Source organism: Sander vitreus, chromosome 24 (assembly GCF_031162955.1).
Source record: "Sander vitreus isolate 19-12246 chromosome 24, sanVit1, whole genome shotgun sequence".
In the NCBI taxonomy this organism is placed as follows: Eukaryota; Metazoa; Chordata; class Actinopteri; order Perciformes; family Percidae; genus Sander; species Sander vitreus.
Window position 1 is genome coordinate 12,472,505 of NC_135878.1, and position 26,513 is coordinate 12,499,017.

Sequence of the window (26,513 nt, forward strand, 5' to 3'; positions counted from 1 at the left end):
TGAAGACAATGGAGAGTTCATCTAGGCTAGCTCCTGATTTCCTGCTATAGCATAGTCTTCACACAGATAGACTGGATACAACCACTTACTAACTGAGATTACAGAGAGTAGGGGCTGGCCTGGAATGATTCTGGAAAGAGATGCTGCTGTGAGATTGTCCTCTCCCTTAAACTGCCCAAATGAGTTGTTTGTTGAAGTAGCAATTATGACTTATATTTACGTTTATAGTAGGGGAGCCTTCTTGTTGCCATAGTAGTTATCACGGGAGCAAAGCAGGAAGTAAGGTGACAAAGTACAAGAGTGCCAAATTTCTGCATTAGGAGGTAGGTTCAGGACTTTTGCCCAGGAGACCGGGGTTTGAGTCCTGTTTGAGTTTTTTTTTTTACTTTACGGAACAAACAAAGTTATGTCTCCTTCTGCGTCACGGGACGTAAAGTAGCGTCTGATTTTAACCCAAAACCACCATATTTTTCTAACCTTAATTAAGTAGTCTCAGTACCTGAACATAACTTTTGACCACATCCAGCGTCACTTGGCAAGTTTGTGTAACCCTGTCGAAAATTGGGTTAAAATAATAATCGAAATAAAAGTGATAAACTACTGAATTATTTATGTAGATTGAAGTTAATGTTTATTTTGTTACTAAATACTAGGTGTGATAAGTTTGAAATAAATCACTCCTTTTTTTACTTTTTTTTTTTAACCATTTTTGCATCTGTCGGGTTTAACCGGAAGTTTTACAGTGCATTCTGAGGAAGCAGAAAAAAAAGAGTCCGGTGAAAATTTTCTCTCCAAGCTAACGTCTTGAGTTGAAAACGTGCACCTTACGACACAAGGTTTTGCAGAGGTTGAAAACTACTTAGAGAGACGCTGTAAAGATTATTGGCATTGTGCAGTTATTAAATAACCGTCGAGGTTCCCTGAGAGAGCCGTGAAACAACAAGAAGTACCGGTTTCATCTAAAAAAATGCTGCACTTTGTGCCTCGGTAAGCTAGCTATTCAGTGCTATTTTGCTAGTTGTTGTGTGTTAGCAACAAGGTTATTTCAACACAAGAAATTACAGTTACCATTCCACTGTAGTTAATGAGTAGAGTCTGTTACTAAGACAGAAAGGAAACGATAATTTTGGCTAACATGTTAACTTTTTTTGGTCACTTTTATTAGTGTTGCTGGAAATGGTTGAATTGTACAAGCAGTATTCTATTGAGAATTGGTGAACTAAGAAATGTAATTCACTGTACTTTTAAGGGCCATTACTCTGTACCCCGTTTGTGGAGCAGGTACTGTTACAGAAAAACACATTTTGCTTTTACTCAGTAAGTAAAATTAAAGTGTGTGTGTATTTAATGTTAAATATATGCCTAAATAGGGTGTTACGCTACACTGTTGATTGTCTTTTATGTCTATTTACACTGTGTTTATATGTTAACCATATGTTGTTAGAACAAAAATAATTCCTCATATTCATACATTCATACATACATTCAACATTATATATTATATTCAAAACATTAGAGTGAACCAGAGAATAATGTTTCAGCAGAAGTATTTTCACTTAGCCAGTGACTATTTTGATTTGTTATGATCTGGTCAAATGTTGTACAACAGAAATATGTGAGATATGTAAGAGAAGTATAAGGTGAAACAGAGCAGAGACTATGAGCCTGTTTGTAACTGCAGGTCAGGTCTTTATTGACTACTGAGATTCAACCACTGACCCAGTAGATGGTGAGCCACCCTGTGCGACTTCCAGGAAATCGGATCTCCGTCGCTATTGAAACTTGCTTGATGAAATATCTAGCATGTGGTAGGAGTGTGCCAGTTCCCCAGATTGGTACCCACAGCAGATATACATAGACAACATTGAACTTTGAACTTTGACTCATGACCTTTGACTGATTTAACTTCCGTTAGACTGGAACTCAGGAAACACTACTCATCACACATTGACCTGGATAGACATTTTGGAGAACTCCATACAAGGACAATTTTATTTTGTTTAAAGGGCCTGTTTATTGTTTTTCACATAGTAAATGTAATGTAGATTTCTTGGCAATTCATCTACTAAAGTTGCAGTTAAATTACACCTCTTTTGTGTTGTTATGGTTATTGCACTCTGACTCAGCTCGCCGAACCTAGAGCGAGGTGTTCTTACCAAGAGTGGGTTACATTTGCAGAGGTGCAAAAGACTTGAATCATATAATCAGAAGGGACCAGCTCTTTTCAGCTTGATTTTCAGTTACATTTGAAGTATATAGGCTGGTATGAGATACCAATTAGGATAAACATAAACATGCAGCTCATAAACTATCTGACAGGATAAAAAAATCGTACCTGTATGGGTTTGCCGGTTACAGGGTTGGTGACCTCTCTGGCAGCTATCCTCATACCCAAAGCAAAGTTTGCCACTCTGTGTGCATGGGTTTCTGTAGGGATTGGAACGCCACCTACCACCATGTATGCGTCACCAATAGTCTCAACCTTTAGGGAACCAAAACCAAACAGTAACCAAACTATTTGATTAAACAATGTGAAATTAAATGAACACTTACATATTCTATTGAACATATTGTGACAAATCTTTAACCTTTTAATGCAGTCACAACCATCTGCCATATATAGCATGATGCACCTATAATCTCCAACATATTGAACATACAATTGCTTTACATGTCTATATGAAGACATTTAGCATTAGCTTTTGATCAGATTTGATTACAGGGTGATAAAATACCTGGATTTGCTAGGATGTGATGCTAAGGAATCTCTTAAGGAAAGCTTTTCAGCCAGTGCTGATCATGGCTTTCATCTTATTGTACGCTCATTTCATTTTCAGATTGAAACTACAGGTTGTGATCATGGAACATGGTCTACCACTGAAACTACAGTATCTTTGCTTTTTCAGCCAACGAAGGCAGATCTTATTTAATTATTTGACTTTTATTTAGACTATTTCTATTTTTTTTTTTACAAGTAATAAAAGCTGAACCTAAATGGATTCAATAAAAAATTAATCAATAAGGATCATGGTTAAGTTTGACTTAAAAGAGAGATTTCTTTGATGAATTTGTAGCCAAAATGGTGTTAATTGTGCCATCACCTCCTAGAGATTGCCCATTTGTAGCTAATTACATAAGGTGTACTTTGCAGGGTGAGGGACAAACAGACCTACAAATACAAAGCACATATAGAAACTATACACACAATGTTCTGAGTGCGCACAGGTAAAAAATGACAGAATGAGTCATCGCATCCAGTACAGTGCATTTTCGCTTTAACACAATGGGCCCTATTTTGCACCCAGCGCAATTGACTTTGTACACCGACGCATGTATCATTCCTATTTTGCACCCGACGTACAGCGGACTTTTCCCTCAACAGACTCACGACGGTAAATTAGGGAATGAACTTGCGCTCCCGGGGGCGATTCAGCAAAAAGAGGAGGCGTGTTCCGGCGCAAATGTTCCCTAGTCCTATTTTCTCAGTTTCAGAAAACTGTTCCGCTACAGACCAGGAAAAACCTAGTCTAAAGTCAGTGGCGCGTTATTCAGATGCTATTTTAAGGGCGCATGCTTGGCCGTAATGTAGAGTGTGCACACCGCGCATACACTTTGCTTCTCTCATCTCACGGACCATCAGCAGTTCCCATTTTTGCAAACCATACATAAATACAAGGGAAAATATGACCTTGTTTTACAAAAAATTTCCATGAATCATGGATGTGTTGATGACATAAATGAGGAAATATTAGAGGACTTAAGGAGATGTGATGTTGAACTGCATGTGCCGATGCCACTTAACCCAAATGCCCCAGCAGCAGCACGGGAGAGGAGAGACAGAAGAGCTGCATCGTCTATAGTGAGGTAATCTCGGTCTAATGTTAGACTACATTGCAAAAATATCACCATGCATTCATAACCTCGTGAATCAGTGAGACTGAGCCCAAAACCTCGGAAAGTATGTTTTTGTGACATTTCTTTATTTACATTTTTGACAAAAAGAAAAATCAATAGCAAACGTCGGTCTCCTCGGCTGTAAACTGCTCCTGGCGTGCGCCCATGGATGTATTAAAGTAAATCCGCCATTATAATAGCAATCCGCCATGGAACAAGCGCGCCTGCTTTTAAAGGGAATGTGAGATAACGCTCCGATTGGTTTATTGCACGTTACCCCCAAACCACACCTATGAGTAATGTAGCTACTTCAGACCAACCCATTTTAGATTTGCGTCGGGCGCAAGAGTCATTTATGCCGCCGGTATAATAGCAAAAGCACCTGAGATCCGCCCACAGAGCTACTTGCGTTTGGCGTTTGATACTTGCGTTTCAGATCGTTAAAATAGGGCCCAATAGCTTCATTGTTTGAACATTAACATAACCTCAAAATTACCTAGAAATGTTTATTTCAACCACCACAATATCCATTCTAAACCTCCTGTAGAGATGACAAATGTCACAGTGGGATAATACCTTGTAGATGCCGTGTATGTTGGTGAGTCGGTCGAACTTGGAGTACATGGCGTTAAGCATGTCAACAATATGGATGGGCTCGCAGGCAGCGCAGATACTTGTGAAGGTTACAACATCACTGAACAAAATAGTGCACACCTCAAACTCCCCTGAAAAAGACAAAACACTTTTACAGAGCAACAGGCAGACATGTAGAGATAGACAGCATGTTTGACAGACAGACTAACCTGCCTTTACGCTCTTCCCATCTTTAAGCTGATCAGCTATGTGGCGTGGCAGCATGGCATACAGCAGAGTCTCTGTCTTCTGTTTTTCAGCTTCTAGGTGCCGCGACAGAATTCTCAGTTCCTCCTACAGACAGACAGTTGAAGTATAAACCCAGAAAGGAGTTTCAATGATATATATGATAATGTGTAAGTACACAGAAGTCTCCCATCAGTATAAGTGTAAGCACTGAAAACAGTTGAAGTGGTAGATGACACTGATAGTTTCTTTACAACATAGCTTAAAAACACTACATCATTAGTGAATAATTAGCAAAACAAGGTTTGTTTGGAACATACTGAACATACTGTGAAACAACAGAAAAGTGGGCTATGCTGCAGGAGGGGTTTAAAAGGTCTAAAAGGTGTGGATGCGGCCAAACGTCGGCAGAAAAGGCAGTTGGACTGATCAGTCTCCCCAAATTGGTCAAAAAAATGCCTCGGAACCCACCAAAGCGACGAGACGTAATAAGTCTCCATAACAGCAGGCGGCGCTATTCTGTCGTCGCCCAAAAATGAAAACCGGCAGCTGATTGGACGAATGCGTCACATGGGTCTGACTTCTCCGGAAATTCAAAGACAGACTGTCATGGCGGCTTGTTCAGAATACGATCTCATATTGTACTAAAATAGTTCACCGAAACGTGTTTCTGAAAACATTTTAAGCGAGAAATAGGCCGTGCAGTTGCTGAATCTGTCTTCATGTCAGATCGACAAAGGTCAGTTTAAAAGATCTTTGTCAGATTTTGAGAGACTCTAGTCTTTCCGCTCCCAGTCTCCGGGTTAGCACTCTACCAATCAGATTGGTCATTTGAGTCCGACTGCTGGCAGTGCCCGTCCCGCCGATTATACATGTCAAATCGGCCAAAATGAAGGATGACAGCTCCTCGGACGGACGACGGCACGGAACACACGGAACAGACTCGAGTCACTGACCTCGCCAGACTGCCCAATCGGCTCTGTGTGTCCACACCTTAACGACATTTTGCTAGATTTTTTTGCCCTGACCTTTGGTCACTATTTGGAGTTAAAAAATGTCAAGATAGTTTAACAATATGTTGCACCAACTGTTTCAAAACATTGTACATTTGCCCCATTACGATCATCACAAAATTTATCAATAGGCAGATGACATCTTATTATATTTAACTTATACCTGAACACCACCTCTATCAATCCATAATCTGATAAACAGTTATGGTTGGGTGCCTGGCTACTATATCAACTGTTCACAGTCCAAGATACTCTGTCTAACCAACTTCAAATGTGATGGTGGGGTCAAGGATTAACTTTTGTGTTGGATTTCGATGACACTGAATCTTATCCTCTTACTAACAACTCCACTGGCTTCCTATCTCCCACCGGATCACCTACAAAATCCTGGTCCTCACCTACAAAGCCCGCCACCATCTGGCCCCCTCATACCTCACTGACCTCCTCTCCCCGTACCAACCCTCACGGTCCCTCAGATCCACCTCAGCTGGTCTGCTCTGCATTCAAAAGTCCAACCTCCGCAGTTTTGGGGACAGAGCATTCTCCAGGGCAGCTCCCAGGCTCTGGAACTCCCTCCCCCAAGAGATCCGCACCTCTGAGTCCCTCACCATCTTCCAGTCTCGCCTCAAGACCCATCTCTTCACCACTGCCTATCCCTAGCCCCACGCCCCTCCCCTTTTCATCTCTGCTCAAGTTAGAGCCTCTACAGTTTCTGTACTATGAAGTATTTCCCAGTAAAAGGAATATCTGAGTGGTGTACAGTTACAAGAAGGATTTTAATCAAATCCTTTGCATTTCATTGGCCGGCTAATAAGTGGGTGGATTTAGAGATTAGCATGATACGGAGCTACAATCGCTAAAGAGGATCTTACAGTAGCTCTGTGCAGCTAAAAGTTGCAGATTGATTGACAGGTGAAGGTCATGGTATTATTTGTTGAAATTGGTTGGTACCAGCTTCCTTATGTCATATTTTCTTTGAAGGACACATCTTGACTTTAAGGCCGAATAGCCACAGTGAAATGTGTATTATTCCAAAAAACAACTTCTTTACAATGACACCCGGTAAACCCCTGGGATGGCTAGTAAAGCGCACAGCTGTTATTTAACGCAAACCATTTGAAATCTACCCCATCTGCTGTTACCTCAATCTGTCATAATCCTATGTTCCAAAAAAAACAACAAAACATTTATTTCTCTAGAGTTTTGCAGTTTCTAGAGTTTAAACAGTTGATAAAAGAAAAAGAAAATGTTCCGTGAGTTCATCAAAAACTCACTTTCTATGTGGATTGGGTTTAAAGGGCCCATAGCATGCTCATTTTTTATGTTTATACTTATATATAAAAAGAAATGTTAACAAAAGTTATCATACTGTATCTGAAATAGGGGTTGAATGACTTCAGAGTTTTTAAAGTCAACACTAATGTGATGAAAGTCAAGTCGAGGTCCAGTAGTCACTGATTATGTCATTAACATTTTTGCCTTTCTAGAATTTTGCAACCTGTCCAATTTATCAGGAAGTGTTTTTGCAGTGAGCTTAAATACCCATTTTTCAGTTTGTGCATCAACACAACTAGTCACACAATTGGGTTTACCAGCGGTAACACCTGTAGCGTTAGCACCGTAGTTCCTGCGTCCTCCTCGTCCTTTCCAACATCTCAATACGTCCTAAACGTTCCGTGGCTTTCAAACGAAATTCCAAATGAGCTGGGTTTTTGACTAATTTTGCAAGTGACAGTGCTCATCTGACCAACCAACCTTCTCACCTGTTACTTTCTCTGAGGCGTCCATGTTGTTAGTGACAAAACCATGTGATCAGCGACAAGTAGACATCAAGCTCAAAACGTCATTGTGGAGTAGTAAAGTCAACTAGTTGACTAGTCTGTGCAACCCCTAGTCTGAATATACCTGTATTCACCCTCTGCCTGATACACTCTGTTTTAGCGCCTGTCCCTTTAAGACCCCCTCCTGAAAAAGCCTAGTCTGCTCTGATTGGTCAGCATTTCCGAGTCTTACACATCTGCGCTCTCGGCGTCTCTGCGCAATCATTGCATCCGGGGAATGACTGTAACATCACTGTAGCAGCTCTTTCTACCAATATACAGTATAATTCTGACATCAGTCCTAAAGGCTTATTTAAAGGCACGGTTTCTGAATACGGGCTGTGTGCATTTCTCTGTGGATTGCCAGATTTAGATACTTTCACAGTATTTCTATAGCACCTCTACCTGCTTTATAGTAAAAAAAGACATGGAAATCTCACTTTTGACAATATGGAACTTGTGAGAGGCTACAGCCATATGCCAGTGGCTTTAAGTGGCTGGACTAAGACACAGCAGTACTAACATCAGCATGCTGACATGCTCACAAAGACTAATATTCTGGCATTTCACTAAAACCCAATAATGTCAACTTCATGGTGGCCATAAAGTAAAAGTCAACGTCAGTATATCAATATATGTACAAAATGACAATCTGAACCAAAGTGGCGGACTGACAGGCAGACAAACCAACCAACCAACCAACCAACAATATGTATGCACTTTTACCAAGCAATGCATATAGCATTTCCACCTGGTTCAGGTATGATCATGGAAGCCAGACCACCTACCTATATGCCCTATGAATACAAACATACATCCCTATGAATGTGAATGTCACAAAAGACTGCACAAACTAAAAGCTGCTTTCCTACTTTTTTCCTCTCCAGCTGGTTGGTGAGCTCCATCTCAGCTAGACGTTGCTGGTTGAGAAGAACCAGGTCTCTGGTGACATCGTGCTGGGCCAGGTCAGCCAGGTGGAGGCCGACATCTTGAAGTTCCTGGAGGCTTCGTAGCTTCGGAGAACACATGTATAACATACAGCCAAGAGACTCCATCCACAACATCTGACCTATAGATAAATGCAAAACAGGTTAACCTATGGAGAGAATGCAGCTCAGATATCATTTCGGTGGTACTGACATTCCTGCTCAATTTCCTTTGCTCTTATTTACTCATTCATCGTAGTCCCCTGTGGGACAATGAGCTACCTCTATTGTGCAATGATGAGCCTCTATTAAGTTTGGTTCAAGTTGGCTATTGTCCATCACAGTCCTGGACAAGGTCATTCTTGTTCTTCTGCGTATGCTTTTACCTGGAGGAGTCTGTGTCAGCACAACCTTTAGAAGGCAATCTGCCTCCATTCGAAGCATGTGGCCCACTATTGCAGTCTCCTCTGTCTAATTTTACTGATCACGTTCTTGCTTGGTTACTTTAATTTGTTTGTGTAATTCCAAGGTTGTGGTCTTGTTGGACCAGATGATGCCACGTAGCTCTTTTAAGCATCCAATGTGGAATGCCACAATCTTTTTATATCAGCTTTGGTTTCCAAGCAACATTCATAACCATAAATTAGGATGGGTTTGATGTTACTGTTATGGAATGTATTGCTCTGCCTTCCAGATGTCAAAACTCACCCTTGGCATTCCTCTTGCATTGATGCCTGTTTGTGTCCCACTGTCCTTGCTGATAAGGCTGCCTAAATAAATAAAGTTCTGCTCCCCCCACAATTAAGTGTGTGTGTAGAACTCCAACTCTAAGGCGGAGGCACATCACTGCTTGCCTGTAGACATCTCAAAGTGCATGTTAAGATACCACTTGAAGGTCAACCTGGACAAGACTTTGAATATGTTTCTTTAGGGGAAGGGGTGCCCATCATGACAATATAGTGGTGATGCAGACTCTGACAGAAAGGAACCTGGGTGTGACCCTGGGTGACAAGTGGTCACTCCAAAAACCTTGTGGTCGCTCATCTCCGTCACGTCCTTGTTCTGGCACCACAGTGGTCGAATGACCACTATGTCCTGCTATGCCCTGCTACTTTTTATTTATTTTATTTTTATTAACCTTTATTTTACCAGGAAAGAATACCATTGAGATTCACAATCTCTTTTTCAAGGGAGTCATGGCCAAGACGGCAGTATAATAGTTCCATATTTAAAATATACAGTAAAAAAAAACATAAACTTTAAAGGCACTTTCACCAAAGACAGTTCGCGTTCAGGGACTGTCATACATGATTTGCCCATATGATCGAAGATTACATTTCCTTTTAGTGACTTTAGGCAGTTGCTTTTGGAGTCAGGAAAAGAACATAAGTAAGGAGGCAGTTTACACAGTATGGCCTTAAAAAGAAAAATATACCAATGCTCCAACCTACAATTGTGCAAAGAAGGCCAACCAACACTCTCATACAAGCTACAGTGATGAGTACGAAAACTAGAATTAGTTACAAATCTTAGTGCTGCATGGTATACTGAGTCCAGCATTTTCAGAGAAGATTGATTTGCATGCATGTATAAAATATTACCATAATCCAGCATTGACAGAAACGTTTGTCTAAGTGTTTTTCTCGCACTAAAAGAGAAACAGCCTTTGTTTCTATAATAGAAACCCAACTTTACTCTAAGTTTTTTTGTTAGACGCTACGCCCTGTAACGCCCTGCAGTGCCCTGCAGTGCCCTGCTACGCCATGACCTACTACAACTACTATTTCTAGTCATAGTTCCATTATCTTTATTGTTACTATAATTGATACTGCTCATCACACCCCCAACCGGCACCGTCAGACCAAGAGCCTGGGTCTGTCCAAGGTTTCTCCCTAAAAGTAAGATTTCCTCACCACTCTAGGTTTCTGCTTAAGGGAGTTTTTCCTCGCCACTGTCGTACTAAATGGGGGCGGGGGGGGGGGGACTACTGGAAGTAGAGACCTTTTTTCAAAGCTTTTCTCAAAAAGCACATACTGTAGAAGATGAAGTTAATTCGGTTGAGTACATTTTCTTTAATGCATGTAACAGTGCAGGGGTGGCTTGTTTATACAAATGTATTGTGGTACTGTTTATTAGAACCTACCTCTTAGCTTGAGCATGGTGTGATTGTCTTTGTAGCTCTTCAAGACAAATTGACTGTTGATGAATTTCCTGATGCTCTCTATAGTAAAGGTCACCTGGAGAACAGAGAAAGAGGCTGTAAACTAGCCAACCAAATAGTTCAATGCAATCAAATGGCATGGCACATGTATATATAAACCATAGATACTCTAAGTCCTGAGGACCAAAATTATGATTGATGAATTATTTTATTTTTAGGGAGAAGGCTGGCATTCATTGAGTCCCAACTATCACAAAGAGAACTAACAGTTTTTATTGGATTGCATACTGTAGTATTTACTTGCATATCCACGTAATGTATTATTAAAGGTATAATTTCTTTCATTTGATTACATGAACACCCACGAAGAAAAAAATACATCAGATATAACAGGAGAAACAAACAAAACAAATATGGGTTTGAATCTGACATGGTCCAACATGTTTATTTGGCTTTCTTTAACCCTGGCTCTGACATGCCAAATGCCATGTCTTTAAAAAATGGCCCTAGAAAATGAGTCTGCTGGGAATGGGTAGACACACACCATAACTGGTTAACTGTCCCAAGGAGAGTGAGTTGAAAACAACTATCAAATATATGGTATTGCTTGATTCTTCATATAGCTCTCTCTACATGTATTCTTAATATACTAAGGAAATTGAACCCCATAGTTTAGACAAACATTCTCAGGGCCCTGGGCAGGATCACCCCAGCATTCCTTTCTACTGCACTCTTCTGTTCATTCCACTTTTTACTGTACTATACTGTGTTCTTCTCTGCTGATGCATTTTAATTAACTACTTTACTGCTGCATTTCACACAATCTTACAATTTCTGAACTCTTGACTCTTTGTCTATGTTTTACCTGTGGATGTATAATGGTGAACCATTGGTCCAACATAGCATCTCTGGCCTGGAGACCTGGAAGAAACCTTTGTATGTTCACCCCTGTATGTCTTACTTTCAGCTGATAGAACCAGAACCCAGAACAGAGACCAGAAACAGAGAAAAACAGATTGGTGACAAAAGCAAGGTAGGAGTGTGAGCCAAACCAAATATATTTTCAGTGTGCCAATGAATTTGATATACATACTACAAAACTCTGATGGAGCTACTAAAGCACACAGACACCTAGAGCCTTACATCCTCATCAAAGACAATATGGAAGGGAAAAGCATTGCAGAACGTTTTCTCTTCCACCCACAGCTTGTTCGGGTAAGATGGACTGAAGGTGCAATGGAGGCTGCCTGGGAAGTAAATCAAACACACCCATTCCGTAAGTGTTAGGGAAGCTACCGCTAAAACATAATTAACTAACACAGAATATCGTCAGGATCCGGCTGTTCACTTCACAGGAAACAATGCAGCCTAAGCACGACCTAGTTTTTGAAACTTCTCTTTATTATTAATCAATTCAATTATTAGTTCAGCATTTGGGAAACACTAATTTGCTATTTTCCCAAGCATTAAATGAGAATATGAATATCAATCTAATGTCTGTATTAAATACGGAGCTAAAATCAGGATGTGTCTAGCCTATTATAGCATAAAGACTGGAAGCAGGGAGTTTTTCTTTACTTGATGAAGAACTGTTTGTCTGTCCGCAAGTACTGTACTTCTGGGCAGCGTCTCTAAAGCAGGTTTCCAGATAAGATCAGTGTGCACAGGTTTTAAAAATGATACATTTTAAGTATGAATACAGTTAACCTTTTTCTGAAACAACCACTGCTCTGATCAGGTCCCAGCCATGCTTTTTCCCAGCCAGTGACACACACTGCTCCCTCATTTTTCTTAATAATGTCTCCTGGGAAAATCACAGAGAGCACAGGTTGGCCAAGAATCAGAAACACACATAATATATACTAGAAACAGACCATGCGCATGCACACACAGACACCCACCCTTTTCTGACTGGAATGGTCCTGGTCTGTAGTCTTGCTTGCTTGTTTGGTCTGTTTTACCAGAAACACAACATGCTCCTTCTTCCCTGTGCGCTCATCTTCCTCTGATTGATTAAGCACCACCATGGTCACTTTGCTATCAAAAAACTCTCTGGCAACCGCCTCAATGATACCTGCAGCAGGAAGGAAAAATGGGGAAAAACAAAAGAAAAGGGGTTACGCATAGTGGATGGGAGTTGGTCAGAGAGATCAGTGTATAGTAAATGATTTAATAGTTGCATATTGCAAAGTAAAGCACAAGCAAAGCAAATGTTTGTTCAGAGACATTCATAATGCTAGGTTAAAGGATAGCTATACCCTCTAATTCTGCTGGAACTGGCACAGAGAAACAGCAAGCTTGAAAACAGAAACACAACTCAAATCCAACATGTTTCACTACAGTAGCAAAACAAACTCCATACACACGCAAGACAGCCCTGCGGGACTTGCAAATGTATCTGCAGCTTGTGAGTGAAACTCATTTTTGAAATGTGAGATTGCCACCATTTGTAATTTGTGTGTAAATAGAGCTTTTGTCAAACAGGCCCCTAGCTCGTGGCTCTCAGCAATCGCTGCTGGTTAAATGCGTGAACTCAATGTATATCTGATTGCCAGTTTATTTCAGATTTCTTGCCAAGGCATCTCTGACAAGTTTGAATGCCATTTTTTTGTCACAGTCTGGTATAGATGTTCACAAGTTATTTTTTGGAAGTCCAAGTCAAGTCTTGAGTCTTTGAGGGGCAAGTTCAAGTCAAGTCTCAAGTCTTTTGCCACGAGTCCAAGTCAAAGTATCAAGTCTCTGGCCATCTGATCTGTCCCTAACACTGTATTGTCAATCTCAATAAACACAAATTAAGAACTCTGTTTCAATTTCATAACTGTATTTTTCAACATTTTGGTATCTGCACCAAATAATACATGTTTGTCTGTGTTACTAACTGGCTGTAAAGCCCAACCTCATCATGCATTACATTTGTCAGTGTTCAAAGTTTGAGGGAAACATCTATATTGAAAGTTAATACACCAACCATGGTGCAAACATGTGAGAACTGATACTTTCCGTATTGCTATTTAACAACAACCTAGTGAAATATTAACCTAAGTCTTTCACATCATATGGATACAACTATAAAGATACAATTTGCCTGTTCCCAGCATTAGCACAACAGTTTGCGATGGTTAGCTTGTTACCTGTGACGATATATGCTAAATGTAACGTCTCTTTCACATTAGCAAGTGACTGACCTATCTGGGTGCATTTTGAGATGCCTGATGAAGTTCGACATTGATCCGGCATCATTTATCTTGATAAATTCTCTCTCTAACTGTTCGCTTACTGCCACTGTTTACAAAGTTATTGAAAGCAAAATTAATGACAAAAGGCACAACTCCGGGAGGACTTGGTATCGCCATCGTCAATGCATATATGTGAGTGCGCACACATAAGGCATAGCGCATGCGTTACATTGCACATTATGGCACAGGGCAGGGGACATGCAGCTCGTCATACGTTTCCCCAACATATATGCGCCAGTAAAAGAAAATAGAAATACATGAATGAATTTAGATTTAAAAACCAATAATTGCATGAAAACAGGTTGTTTTCTTCTTTAACTCTGTTGTACGATCATTTTAAGGCACTGGTACATCATAGAAATTAGCTACATTTTTTTTTGTCAAAAATAAATCCGATATTCTCCTCCATAACAAAGAAAACTGCAAATCAGGAGAAACAAAACTATCCTACCAAGTGTATTGCAAATCGTAAAAAGGAAAGTCAAAGGACAAGCCCTTCATGTAAGTCTGATGTGTGTATAAAGTGCCCTTTCTATGGGTGGCCGAGACACAACACGAGAGTCCCAAGCTACCACGGAGACAGATCACTGAAAACAGTAAACAATGTATCACATATTACAACAATCTTGGCCAGTTGAGAGAGGAACAAGATGAGTTTCAGCCCATGCTAACCCTCTTGCCCCACAACTGTTTGTGTGTAATAAGTAAAGTAATGTGATTACTTTTTCAGTAAGTAATTAGTAATTGATCACTTTTCTTCCCATTTATTAATGGTGTTGTGAAAAAGTTTTTTATGTATATTTAGTATTGTCTGTGATCACATTATATCAACTGTTAAAGCCAAAACAAAGCTTTTTTTTTTTTTTTTTTACAATTAACAACACAAGATCAGAATCATCGATGTGGATTGAGGAAGTGTGGTTGATTTTACCTGGTACAATATGGTACAGGCCCTTCCTGTCAGAATAGTAGTGAAGTAGCATCTTCCCATCCTCGGTCATCTCCACTCGGAAAGATGGTGCATTCATTTCCTTAAAAACAGGTTGTATGGTTAAGATTCAGTTTAAGTAAAAATAAATTAATAAATAAGTAAACAAACTGAAAATACTACTTGTCTCTACATTGTACAGTTCATAAAATCCCTGTTTTTTTTGAATATGACAGATAGCCGGGAACCATCACCTTATCATGGTGGAGAGGTTTGTGTGTCTCTATCAACCTGAGGGCTGTGTTGTCTGGAGCTTTGTGCTCCTGGTAGGGTCTCCAATGGCAAAGGTCTCACAAGGCCCTGGCTGAGCGCCGCTACGTTGGAGTTTACCCCGGTGGACAAGAGGGTCACCTCCCTACGCCTGCCGGTTGGGGGGGAAAACTCTGACTGTTGTTTGTGCATATGCACCAAACAAGAGTTCGGAGTATTCAGCCTTCTTGGAGACCTTGACACATGGGCAATGATGGCAATACATGACGAGGCGTGATTGGGAGGAACGGCCTCCCTGATCTAAACCAGGGTGGTTGTTTGTTGTTGGACTTCTGTGCTAGTCATGGATTGTCTATAACAAACACCATGTTTGAACATAGGGATGCTCATAAGTGTACCTGGTACCAGAGTACCCTAGGCCAAAAGTCAATGATCGATTTTATAATCATTTCATCTGATCTGAGGCCGTATGTTTTGGACACTCAGGTGAAGAGAGGGGCGGAGCTGTCAACCGATCACCATCTGGTGGTGAGTTGGGTCAGGGGGTGGGGGAAGACTCTGGACAGACCTGGTAAGCCCAAACAGGTAGTGTGGGTAAATTGGGAACGTCTGGAAGAGGCCCGACAGACTTTCAACTCACACCTCCGGTGGAGCTTTTCGTGCATCCCTGTGGAGGCTGGGGGCATTGAACCTGAGTGGACAATGTTCAAAGTTTCCATTGCTGAAGCTGCGGTGGGGAGCTGTGGTCTTAGGGTCTTAGGTGCTTCAAGGGGTGGTAACCCTCGAACACCGTGGTGGACACCGGTGGTCAGGGAAGCCGTCCGAGTGACGAAGGAATCTTTCCGCGATATATTATCCCAGAGGACTCCAGAGGCAGTTGCAAGGTACCGAAGGGCTGCAGCCTCTGCCGTGAAAGAGGCAAAGCAGCGGGTGTGGGAGAAGTTCGGAGAAGACATGGAGAAGGACTTTCGGTCGGCACCAAGGTGCTTCTGGAAAACCATTCGCCACCTCAGGAGGGGGAAGCGGGGAACCATCCAAGCTGTGTACAGTAAGGATGGGACGCTGTTGACGTCAACTGAGAAAGGTAATATGGCGGTGGAAGGAGCACTTTGAGGAACTCCTAAATCCAGCTAATACGCCCTCTATGGTAGAGGCAGAGCTGGAGGATGATGGGGGATTGTCGTCAATTTCCCTGGTGGAAGTCGCTGAGGTAGTTAAACAACTCCACAGTGGCAAAGCCCCAGGGATTGATGAGATCCGTCCAGAAATGCTTAAAGCTCTGGGTGTGGAGGGGTTGTCTTGGTTGACACGCCTCTTCAACATTGCGTGGAAGTCTGGGACGGTGCCTAAGGAGTGGCAGACCGGGGTGGTGGTTCCCCTGTTCAAAAAGGGGGACCAGAGGGTGTGTGCCAATTACAGGGGTATCACACTTCTCAGCCTCCCCGGTAAAGTCTACTCCAAGGTGCTGGAAAGGAGGGTTCGGCTGATAGTCAAACCTTGGGTTGAAGAGGAACAATGCAGATTCCATCCTGGTCGTGGAACAACAGACCAGATCTACACTCTCGCAAGGATCCTGGAGGGAGCCTGGGAGTATGTGCTTTGTGGATCTGGAAAAGGCGTATGACCGGGTCCCCCGGGAGATACTGTGGGAGGTGCTGCGGGAGTATGGGGTGAGGGGGTTCCTTCTCAGGGCCATCCAATCTCTGTACGACCAAAGTGAGAGCTGTGTACGGGTTCTCGGCAGTAAGTCGGACTCGTTTCAGGGTTGGCCTCCGCCAAGGCTGCGCTTTGTCACCAATCCTGTTTGTAGCATTTATGGACAGGATATCGAGGCGTAGTCGGGGTGGGGAGGGGTTGCAGTTCGGTGGGCTGGGGATTTCATTTTTTGCTTTTTGTAGATGATGTGGTCTTGATGGCATCATCGGCCTGTGACCTTCAGCACTCACTGGATCGGTTCGCAGCCGAGTGTGAAGCGGCTGGGATGAGGATCAGCACCACTAAATCTGAAGCCATGGTTCTCAACAGGAAACCGATGGAGTGCCTTCTCCAGGTAGGGAATGAGTCCTTACCCCAAGTGAAGGAGTTCAAGTACCTTGGTCGGAGAATCGGCGCAGCGGGTGTGGTATTACATTCAATTTATCGCACCATTGTAACGAAAAGAGAGCTGAGCCAGAAGGCAAAGCTCTCAATCTACCGGTCAGTTTTCGTTCCTACCCTCACCTATGGTCATGAAGGCTGGGTCATGACTGAAAGAACAAGATCCAGGGTACAAGCGGCCAAAATGGGTTTCCTCAGGAGGGTGGCTGGCGTCTCCCTTAGAGATAGGGTGAGAAGCATCCGTGAGGAGCTCGGAGTAGAGCCACTGCTCCTTCGCATCGAAAGGAGCCAGTTGAGGTGGTTCGGGCAACTGGTAAGGATGCCCCCTGGGCGCCTCCCTAGGGAGGTGTTCCAGGCACGTCCAGCTGGGAGGAGGCCTCGGGGAAGACCCAGGACTAGGTGGAGGGATTATATCTCCAACCTGGCCTGGGAACGCCTCGGGATCCCCCAGTCAGAGCTGGTTAATGTGGCTCGGGAAAGGGAAGTTTGGGGTCCCCTGCTGGAGCTTCTACCCCCGCGACCCGATACCGGATAAGCGGACGAAGATGGATGGATGGAGATAGCAGTGGTGTCCCGACACAGTACATAGAGGTAAAAGGTGAACTGCATGCATGGATGGATGGATGCCTGGCCTGCATCTTCCTTGTCTTTATCAGAAACCAATCCTGAACTACTGTCCATGCTGCAGATAAAGAAGATGTCTCAGCTTCCTTTTAGAGCGGATCCACACTGACACTTATCTCTGCAAATATCATACAAAATACTGTAAGATACTACATATGATATAATAGAAAACCATCGAAGGATACATATTGTTACGGCCTTAGTTGTCAGCCTGTAATTCATTGTTTCGTTTAATGTATTTGTAACATGACATAACTCTCGTTGAATGTATAGTATCACTAGGTAAAGGGGTGGATACCACCAGGAAGATAGACAGGAATTATTTTTATATTGTTTTACCTGACTAGCCAGATATCTGTGACCTTTTGTTGGAGATTTGGTTTTTGCTTTACTTGAATGTTTGATTCTTTTCTTAAACCAGAGCTACTCAGCTATCAATATATAAATTGCTTTAATAATTTGAATGTAAACTCACTGTAGCCTATGTTATGTACTGTGCAGCTTTTTTGGCTAGGAAAAAATCTAAATAAGATTACAATAAAGATAGTCCATATTCCAATTTTTCTCAATGGCTTTGGCACAATCGTCGAATGAGTATTCAACTTTGTCAAACTATATGACTATTTATATGAACAGTTTTTCATATAACTATAGTAATTTATAATTGCTTTGACACAAAATGCACAATATTGAATGATATTACTTTCAAATGCAATTGTACACGTTCATTGTGTAAATCCCTACATGCTAAATAGAGCAACCAACAATCACAGTAACCTGTCACATATATATTAGATACATAATAGTTACTTTTATTGTTGTAAAAGTTGTCAGATGGATAGACTTAGGCTAGATGGGGAACAATTTAATTTCCTCACAATTGAGAGCAACCAAACGCAAATGCTGTCCAATTTAGCTGGCAGGTGGTGAAACTCAAAACCAATCAGTTCTCAAACACATTTATGCATGCAGGAGACAGACAGGAGCAAGAGCCTGTCTGTGCAAGAGGATAGGGGAATCAGAGTGTGGGGTGGTATGGTGAGGGAGAGAGGAAGAGGGGGGCACAGAGGACAAGGAAGAGCCAGAAAAAGGCAAAGCCACAGAGAACCATCAAATGAGATACGGCAACAATTACAGACAAGTAATCAACCATGGCCTAAGTATGACAGAGGCTGGTCAGAGAGAGCAGCCTAATCTGGGCCGGTCCACAGTGTCGTCAATAGTCCAGACATTTAGGAGAGAAAACAGGTATGTAATCAAATATTGCACTGCAATAGTTCTTCACACTGGTATTCCAGTAAACTTAGAGGGCTTTCACAACTGAAAGTCTGGACCAAGGTTCATGTTTTTGCATTTGATCCGGTAAGTTTTGGTTTCACACTTCAGTTATGCAAGCGCACTAAATATCTATACGTGACAAAACTATGTCCTGCCGCAATCACATACGTGAACTGCGTCTCCAGATGCTTAAATTTGATTGGTATGTAGACGGGCTTCCCCCTCCTCCAGTATCCTCTCTCTGTGTCAGAGGTTTTTTAACTGACTGCTGCTCTCCGCTACTGCCACAGCTCTTTTTGTTTTGTTGTGAAGTTGAGAAGCAAGACACAGGAACTTTCTTTCGGCAGCATTTATTCAGAGACAAACGGAAATCTACACTGTACATTTACTACCACTTAACAAGTAAACTGCTGATGTATTCTCTGCTTAGATAGTCGACAGTTGTCTGCTCTGAGCGTGTTCACCGTCACACACTCTCTAATGTAGCCTACACACTAAGCACTGAGCTATTCCTTAAAGGAGCTTCCCCGGTATTATAACCGATAATAGCCTGCCAGAGCTATCTGTATTTGGTCCAAAAGTCGGAACCATCCAAAAAATGCTTTAACACTATAAGCGAACCGGACCATGACTACCTCTTTTGGTCGGACCAAATTTCGTCCATTTGGTCCTGACCGTGATCCGGGGGAGGGTTCACACCTGTAATTTTGGTTTGGATCAAACTGAGAAGTCAGAAGGTCAGGACCAAATGAGGTAGGTGTGAAAGCCCCCTCAGCCAATGCATTGTCTCAGAATGTATGTAGAATACATTGACTTTACGTTGCTTTATTTTCTTTCTAGGATTGAGCATCTGCCCCATGGTGGTGGCAGAAGATCAGTTGTTACTGCTTACATGTAACAAATAGTCATACAAGAGCATTTTTCAAAATGTCAACACCGTTAGCCTCTCCACAATTGTTACAGTGCTAAAGAGAAATCAAATTGGAGTGAAGCAACTCTACAGTATACGTTTTGAGAGGAATGGTGAGAAAGTGAAGGAGCTGGGACGTACTAGTATGTATCACATCATGTACAATACACAGTGCTGTAATCTCCTTGTCTTTCAGTAAAGTAAGTTAAGTAAGTACGATCTGCACCCAGGGAGGGTGGGCGCCGTTCATCTGATAAATACAGCTTTTTTTCTTTTTCTGTAGCACAATCAGTCATACCAAAAAAAAAATATAATTTTACTGCAGCAGTTTAGGGTTGCAACCGAGCTAGCTGATGAGGTGGCTGATATTGGTAGGACTAGTAAAGTGGTTGGAAAAAGGAGGCCAAATGACGAAAGGAGTGGAGAAAACCGAGCCTGGCATCCTCTGCTGCCTGAGTGAAGCAGTTTTCCACCCCGCTAGTCTTGGCAAGTAACTTCCAGACAACCATCAGGGCATCCTGCCACCCCAATGCAGGAAAAACAGCTCCCATAAAATAACATCCATATCAGTCTTTTCTTATGGAATGAAGAACACACCCGCCACATTTCAGTGGTTAATGGACTCAGACACACATCATCTGGAGAAGATCAGGTGGCGAAGTGGCTGATGGAGCCAAAGCCGGCGGTGAATTTACCAAAGTGTGAGTGTGGAAAGGGGAAAGTTACATACTCAGAGGGGCTGTCCTCTCTAGAGCAGCTAAGGTCCTATTTACATAGTCACAAAGCAACATTATCATTCATTTTAGACCAACAGAGTGTGTCCACCTGATAACATCCAATATTCACTCTCTTTAAGCTCTGTTTTTGGTCTCTACCAACTCCTGAGGAAAATATCTGGCTCTGTTTTTTTGAGCAGATGTGCTGCACAAAGCACAGCTCTGCACAGGTGAAATGACATTTTCCTCATGTCGCACTGAGCACTCACAGGAAGAATATGGTCAAACTATATAACAGTATTTGCCAAAGTCAAAGTTCTTTTAGGTATGAGGAGTCGTTGGCAAGTAGGATACACAGCAGAATAATAACACACATAAGCACACCTGATAGGACAGAGCAAGGTAACTGTGGAGAGAATCCAGATTTCCAATGAATTCAATGAGATTTCCCCCCAGTGTCCTCAGCATGGTGTCATAGCCCGCTTGCTTACAGAAGAGAAAGAAATGTTCTCCAAAAAGCTTAAGAAATACATCAGCAGAGACATCTGAAAGAATAAAACACATTCAAAGAAACAGTGTCACGTATATAGATATATACAAAATACATCACCATCATCATCTTATCATTTTGTAGTCTAGCCTCCCGGTGCACACCTGTTTGTTTTATTACAGCATTGGCAGCAAGCTATTTAATTACACCATATTCCCAAAGTATGTAAAGTCTAGATAATCAGACCCTTGGGAAGGGCTTAGTACCCTGTTGGCATGCCCTGAATAAACAAATCTTGTCATCTGTGCCCAGGGGTCCACCGTTTAATAATCTTTCAATGTCACTGCCTAGTATGTGTATTAATAAACAATTAACCTGTATGTACATGTACAATGCTTTTTTTTGCAGCTGCTATTGTGAATCCTTTGCAAATGTGTAGTGTACCATGCAATGTTTCTTTAGTACTGACATTTTAAAGAAAGGAAGTTAAATTGCCCCATATTCTGCAAAAAAAAAAACTGGATTTGTCAGTGTCAGTGATTGTGCATGCAAAGATATAAACAACTACTGAGGGTAAGCTGTTTGATTTCATCGGGGACATTGTTAACACTGAGATATCACATGCACACACGTACGCAAGTTCACACCTCAGACACCTACATGCTGCCTTGATCGGTTAGTTTGTGTTATTGTGTGAATACACAATAAGAAGCACCCCTAAGAAATAATTCTGCATATTGTACATACGGTAACCTACCTATAAGTCTTGGCAATACTGATCCTAAGAGCCCAATTACATTCATGTGTAATTATATGGCCTTATAGTAGCAATTTTCAATGTGTCGAGATCATTATTTTTATTATTTGAACTTGACAATACTGTATAAAATCATCTTTTGTGAGCTAGGGAGTTCTGCTCCTGGAAAATCACAGCATTGTGAAACTAAACCGAAGAATCCAGAATCTAGCTGCCTAACTCATTCAGAAAAAAATTCGGAGCCATTTTTAGAAAATCGTGCTTGTCCACCTTTAGTCAAAATCCCATAAATCTTATTGATACTGCATATTGGCAATGTCTGCTTTTCCACTGATGGATATTTTTCCACTTATTCAATATTTGCATAAAACCGTTCCATTTGTAATACCACCTCACCTTTGTAGTAGTCTCGCTTTGCCAGACCCTCCTCCAAAGCGCGCTGAAGGAGGATCTGGCTACTTCACATAGCATTCGGGGATGGGAGGAAAACGTACTCTGGTTTAATGGCATTTCTTTAAACCAATCCAAATCGTCATGGGCGGTGCTAAACTCTGCACAGAGCCGCTGCAAAATACTTATGTGCGAGAGAAAACTCAGATTGGACAGATAGTCTAGCTAGCTGTCTCAATTTACCATGCAGAGATCTGAGGAGCAGTTAACAATAGTCCTTAAAAATTCCAAAACAAAGAAAGCCGAAGTAAACGGAAAATACATGCACCCGGTGGAATTTCCTGCAGCACTCCCAGAAGTGGAACGCGAAGGATATAGACTACCTTTGTAGTCATGGCCATGTGGCTCAGCATTAAAGTAAGTTTTCTCAGAATTGTTGGTGTCTTTCTAGTTACATAATTCAGTGTTTCCCCTACCATGATGTTAAAATGCACAATTAGCACAGTAGAATAACGTTTTAAAAAATGACGTTAAAAGGGTGCCAGGCACCCCAAAAGCTCTGTGCGTTTACAGCTGTTAAGCCATTTATTCTGTTCTCTCTGTTGCTATCAGCTGTCATTTCAGTGTAAATTGTCATAAAGCCTACACATGATAGGCGGCAAAACCGTTTTGCGCCGGCCGTTCCATTGATTTCCAATGGGGAGGTTGGTGCCGCCCAACTATGCCCTGCGCTACCCCTGGGCACCACTTTGGCCGATTTGCCACTTTGCGCTGCGTTCAAAGTTCAAGTTATTATTTAAACTTTGACCTAGTTGCCGCTGACCTTTCGAAAGCGCAACGAATGAGATAACAGCATGTCATTACCCGGCAACGGGAAATAGCTTCCTTGCCACCCGTGATGACGATACCTGTGCTTTGCTCTCTGCACCCTACCTAGCTGTGCGCACACATTAACGCAATGTAAAAATCTCCCTGGCCCTTAGGCCAAGGATTTTTGCCAAGACTTAATTATCACATATCATCAATTATAATGAACATGTATCTGTACCTGATATGCTTGTCTCTCCTGATTAATTTGAAATAAATACGTTTTGCTTCTGCCTGTGACGGGGGTCCACGGTGCATTGATTAGTGCAGGTACTCCTGCTTGCTTCTCCAAACTGGGGAGTTGCCGGCACCATCTATTGCAGGTAATACACTGACTGTGGAGAAGTACCTCATACAGCCCCACATCAAAATATCCAAACTATCCCTTTATTGCTTCCTTCAAGACGACATTTTAACCACCATGAAATAACAGGATTTCTGAGCCTATTTCTTTAACCCATGAGCGCCATCTAGTGAAAAATAAAGAAAATAGTTCACAAAGCTTCATTAAGCTTCATTTGGACATCACTGCTACTAGGATATAGAGGAATCTGCACTCTTACCCAGCAGTAAACAGGCCTCCTGCACCAGGCCGAGGGTTAGGATATCGTCGTAAACCATATATGTCATGAAGGTATCCTGGACACCTGGTAGAGAGCTATGCAAAAACATTAAGAAATTAGTACATTTGTCAACAATTATCATCTTGATCCTGACAGCCATTGCTGTTCATTATAAAACATATGAGTATATGTGCCCAAACCTCAGTTTGTCCCAGGTCTCCTGGCCAAACTTCTCTATCACCAGAGACTGGAGGCAGCTGTTTATGAACCCGTACTGCAAAGAACACACACACACACACACACACACACACACACACACACACACACACACACACACACACACACACACACACACACACACACTTTATCTGGTTACCCACTGTTACCCAATTAAATTAAATGTCACAATAAATCAATTCAATAAGCATGTAACAGCACTGTCATCAAAACAATACATACATGGCTTTGACTGAATAAAACGATAAGGTCCTGTAGGGATTTAGATGGAATGTCCTTACTAAAACCCTTCCATATTATGTCAATGTATTACATATACAAATGTATGACAACATACAACAATACCTACGGAAAATAAATCAAATATACGGAAAAGGATTAGGGCCACATGTGAAAAAATGTATTGAGTTGTGAGTTTAAAGTCAGAATTCTGAGAAAAAAAATCAGACTTTAATCTCCGAATTCTGACTTTATTCTTAATCTCAGAATTCTGACTTCATTCGGAAAAAGAAAATCATAATTCTGAGATTGAAGTCAGAATTCTGACTTTTTTTTTCTCAGAATTCTGACTTTAAACGCAGAACTCAAATACTTTTTTTCCACATGTGGCCCTAATCCTCTTCCGTACAAATATAATACAGCTACAACTGAAACTATAATTTCCAATAACGTTCGACCACAATTACACCATACAACCTTCTTCTCAGTTATTTGTGTTTTCAGTCCAATGACATATAAAAATGTCTTGAAATATTGTTTCTTTTTGTACATACAGTTGTTGCTGGAATGCTCCTTTCCTATTTGTTTAATGCTGTTCTGTGGCTGAGTTTTAATTGTGACCTGCCAAGGGGCTGCAGATGAAAGTTAGTTTTAAGCTGTCAGTACATCAAATTGTAGCATTTTTGTTTAATATTGTACGCGGTCCCTTACAGATAAAATAAATGAAAAGGGGGCTGAAGCAGAAGTCAACGTGGCCTCATTCACACTTGTGCACTTCCTATACAATACCACTATTTGGTGATCAAAGGTGGATCTCAGAGAAATAAATAAAGGAGCCAGAACAAATGATCCAGACAAAAACAAGTTACAGGTAAGGTAACTATATATATATATATATATATATATTTATTTATGTGTGGTTAAAAGCCTTTGCACACTGTGCCGTGACGAATAAGCGACTAATAATCGGTTGCAAATATTTTGCACAGAAACTATTCATACCGACAGTAGTCTGGGTCAACGGAAGTACATTTCCAGGATAATTGCCTGACATATTCCTAACCTTCCTCTCTCTGTGTGTTGCCGTTCTCAAACTTTGTTCAAAATACTGAGTGAATCTAACTCTGTCTGGTAAACAGTTACGCAGTGAAGCCATAGACTGTATATAGAGTGTAGCACATGTCCAGGGCTCTTATTGTGAAAGGTAAGATAGGAAAGAGTGTCTCTGGTAAACACTGCCTTTGTCAAGGTTGAAAATAGTAATACAGTTTGTCCTCTATACAGCCTGCTGATCCTCATGATACAGTAAGAACACGACATGAATGGTTGATGTCTTTATTCGCGATGCGGAATCTCCAAAAAATTTACCTTTTTCTGGAAAAAAAAACATCCTGGCAATATCGCAGCGTAAAATTGGCGTTCCGTGTGAAAGTATTCATGACAAAAACAACGTCCCCAGTGTGTAAAGACCTTAAAATATCATTTGACGGTACTGAAAGAATAATATTATGTTGCTGCCTGTATACTGTTATGTGCTAAGACTTTATCCCCCTCACAAGTAAAGCCTGTTGGGTAAATGATACATTGCCATTCCCATTAACTAGCTCTTGCAAAAAATATATATATATATAAACATTACAAATACAATGCTTCTTGACCCAGATGGGACTTGAACCCACAATCCCCAGCTCCGGAGGCTGATGCCTTATCCATTAGGCCACTGGGCCTTAAAAACTACCTATGGTCTTATCAATCAATAAGATCATATGTTTGTAGCTTCACTGTAAGGACCAGGAAATGTAATGGAGTAGAAGTATATCTAGCATAACAGGGGCATACTCAAGTAAAGTACATATACCTCAAATGTGTACTTAAGTACAGTACTTGAGTAATGTACTCAATAACATTCCACCAAAAAATAAACAGCAGTACTGACTGTACAACTAGAACACTGATGTTCTGGGCGGTTCTGACACATTATCATAGTACACTGTATATGTGCGGGGGGGGCAGATATCTAGTCTCATTCCCACACAAACCTTTGGAGAGGTAAGACACACTTTCACAAAATATAACAAATAAATAAGTATTTCACATTTTGTATTGCTGCTACAACCACTAAGGGAAAATGTGTAACTGCATAACATTGGGAGTGGTTAGCTCTCAGTGGAATATTTTTAACTAATCTCTGTTTTTACTGAATGTCTGCATTGTTTCCTATAGTGCCTAGCTATGTATGTCTAAAGATATTCACAGGCCTAAAACCTTTTGTGGATTGAAATGTCTGGTTTTGCTGTT

At 41.4% G+C, this 26,513-nt stretch overlaps 1 protein-coding gene and 1 non-coding gene across 2 annotated transcripts in view; both read right to left on the minus strand.

Moving 5' to 3' along the window:
- The window catches only part of gucy1b2 (guanylate cyclase 1, soluble, beta 2), a 34,906-nt gene that overhangs the window by 7,350 nt on the left and 1,043 nt on the right, over positions 1-26,513 (minus strand). Inside the window, exons 2-14 of the mRNA XM_078243260.1 lie at positions 23,960-24,033; positions 23,760-23,854; positions 21,077-21,237; positions 14,801-14,900; positions 12,535-12,707; positions 12,341-12,437; positions 11,777-11,880; positions 11,499-11,600; positions 10,616-10,709; positions 8,419-8,615; positions 4,698-4,821; positions 4,458-4,619; positions 2,336-2,514 (exon numbers count right to left, since the gene is read on the minus strand). Of these exons, the coding sequence (XP_078099386.1) occupies positions 2,336-2,514; positions 4,458-4,619; positions 4,698-4,821; positions 8,419-8,615; positions 10,616-10,709; positions 11,499-11,600; positions 11,777-11,880; positions 12,341-12,437; positions 12,535-12,707; positions 14,801-14,900; positions 21,077-21,237; positions 23,760-23,854; positions 23,960-24,033 (1,662 nt within the window). The remainder of the gene's footprint in view (positions 1-2,335; positions 2,515-4,457; positions 4,620-4,697; positions 4,822-8,418; positions 8,616-10,615; positions 10,710-11,498; positions 11,601-11,776; positions 11,881-12,340; positions 12,438-12,534; positions 12,708-14,800; positions 14,901-21,076; positions 21,238-23,759; positions 23,855-23,959; positions 24,034-26,513) is intronic.
- Positions 25,870-25,942, minus strand: trnar-ccg (transfer RNA arginine (anticodon CCG)). The gene has a single exon. It is a non-coding gene; the product is annotated as a tRNA-Arg (tRNA).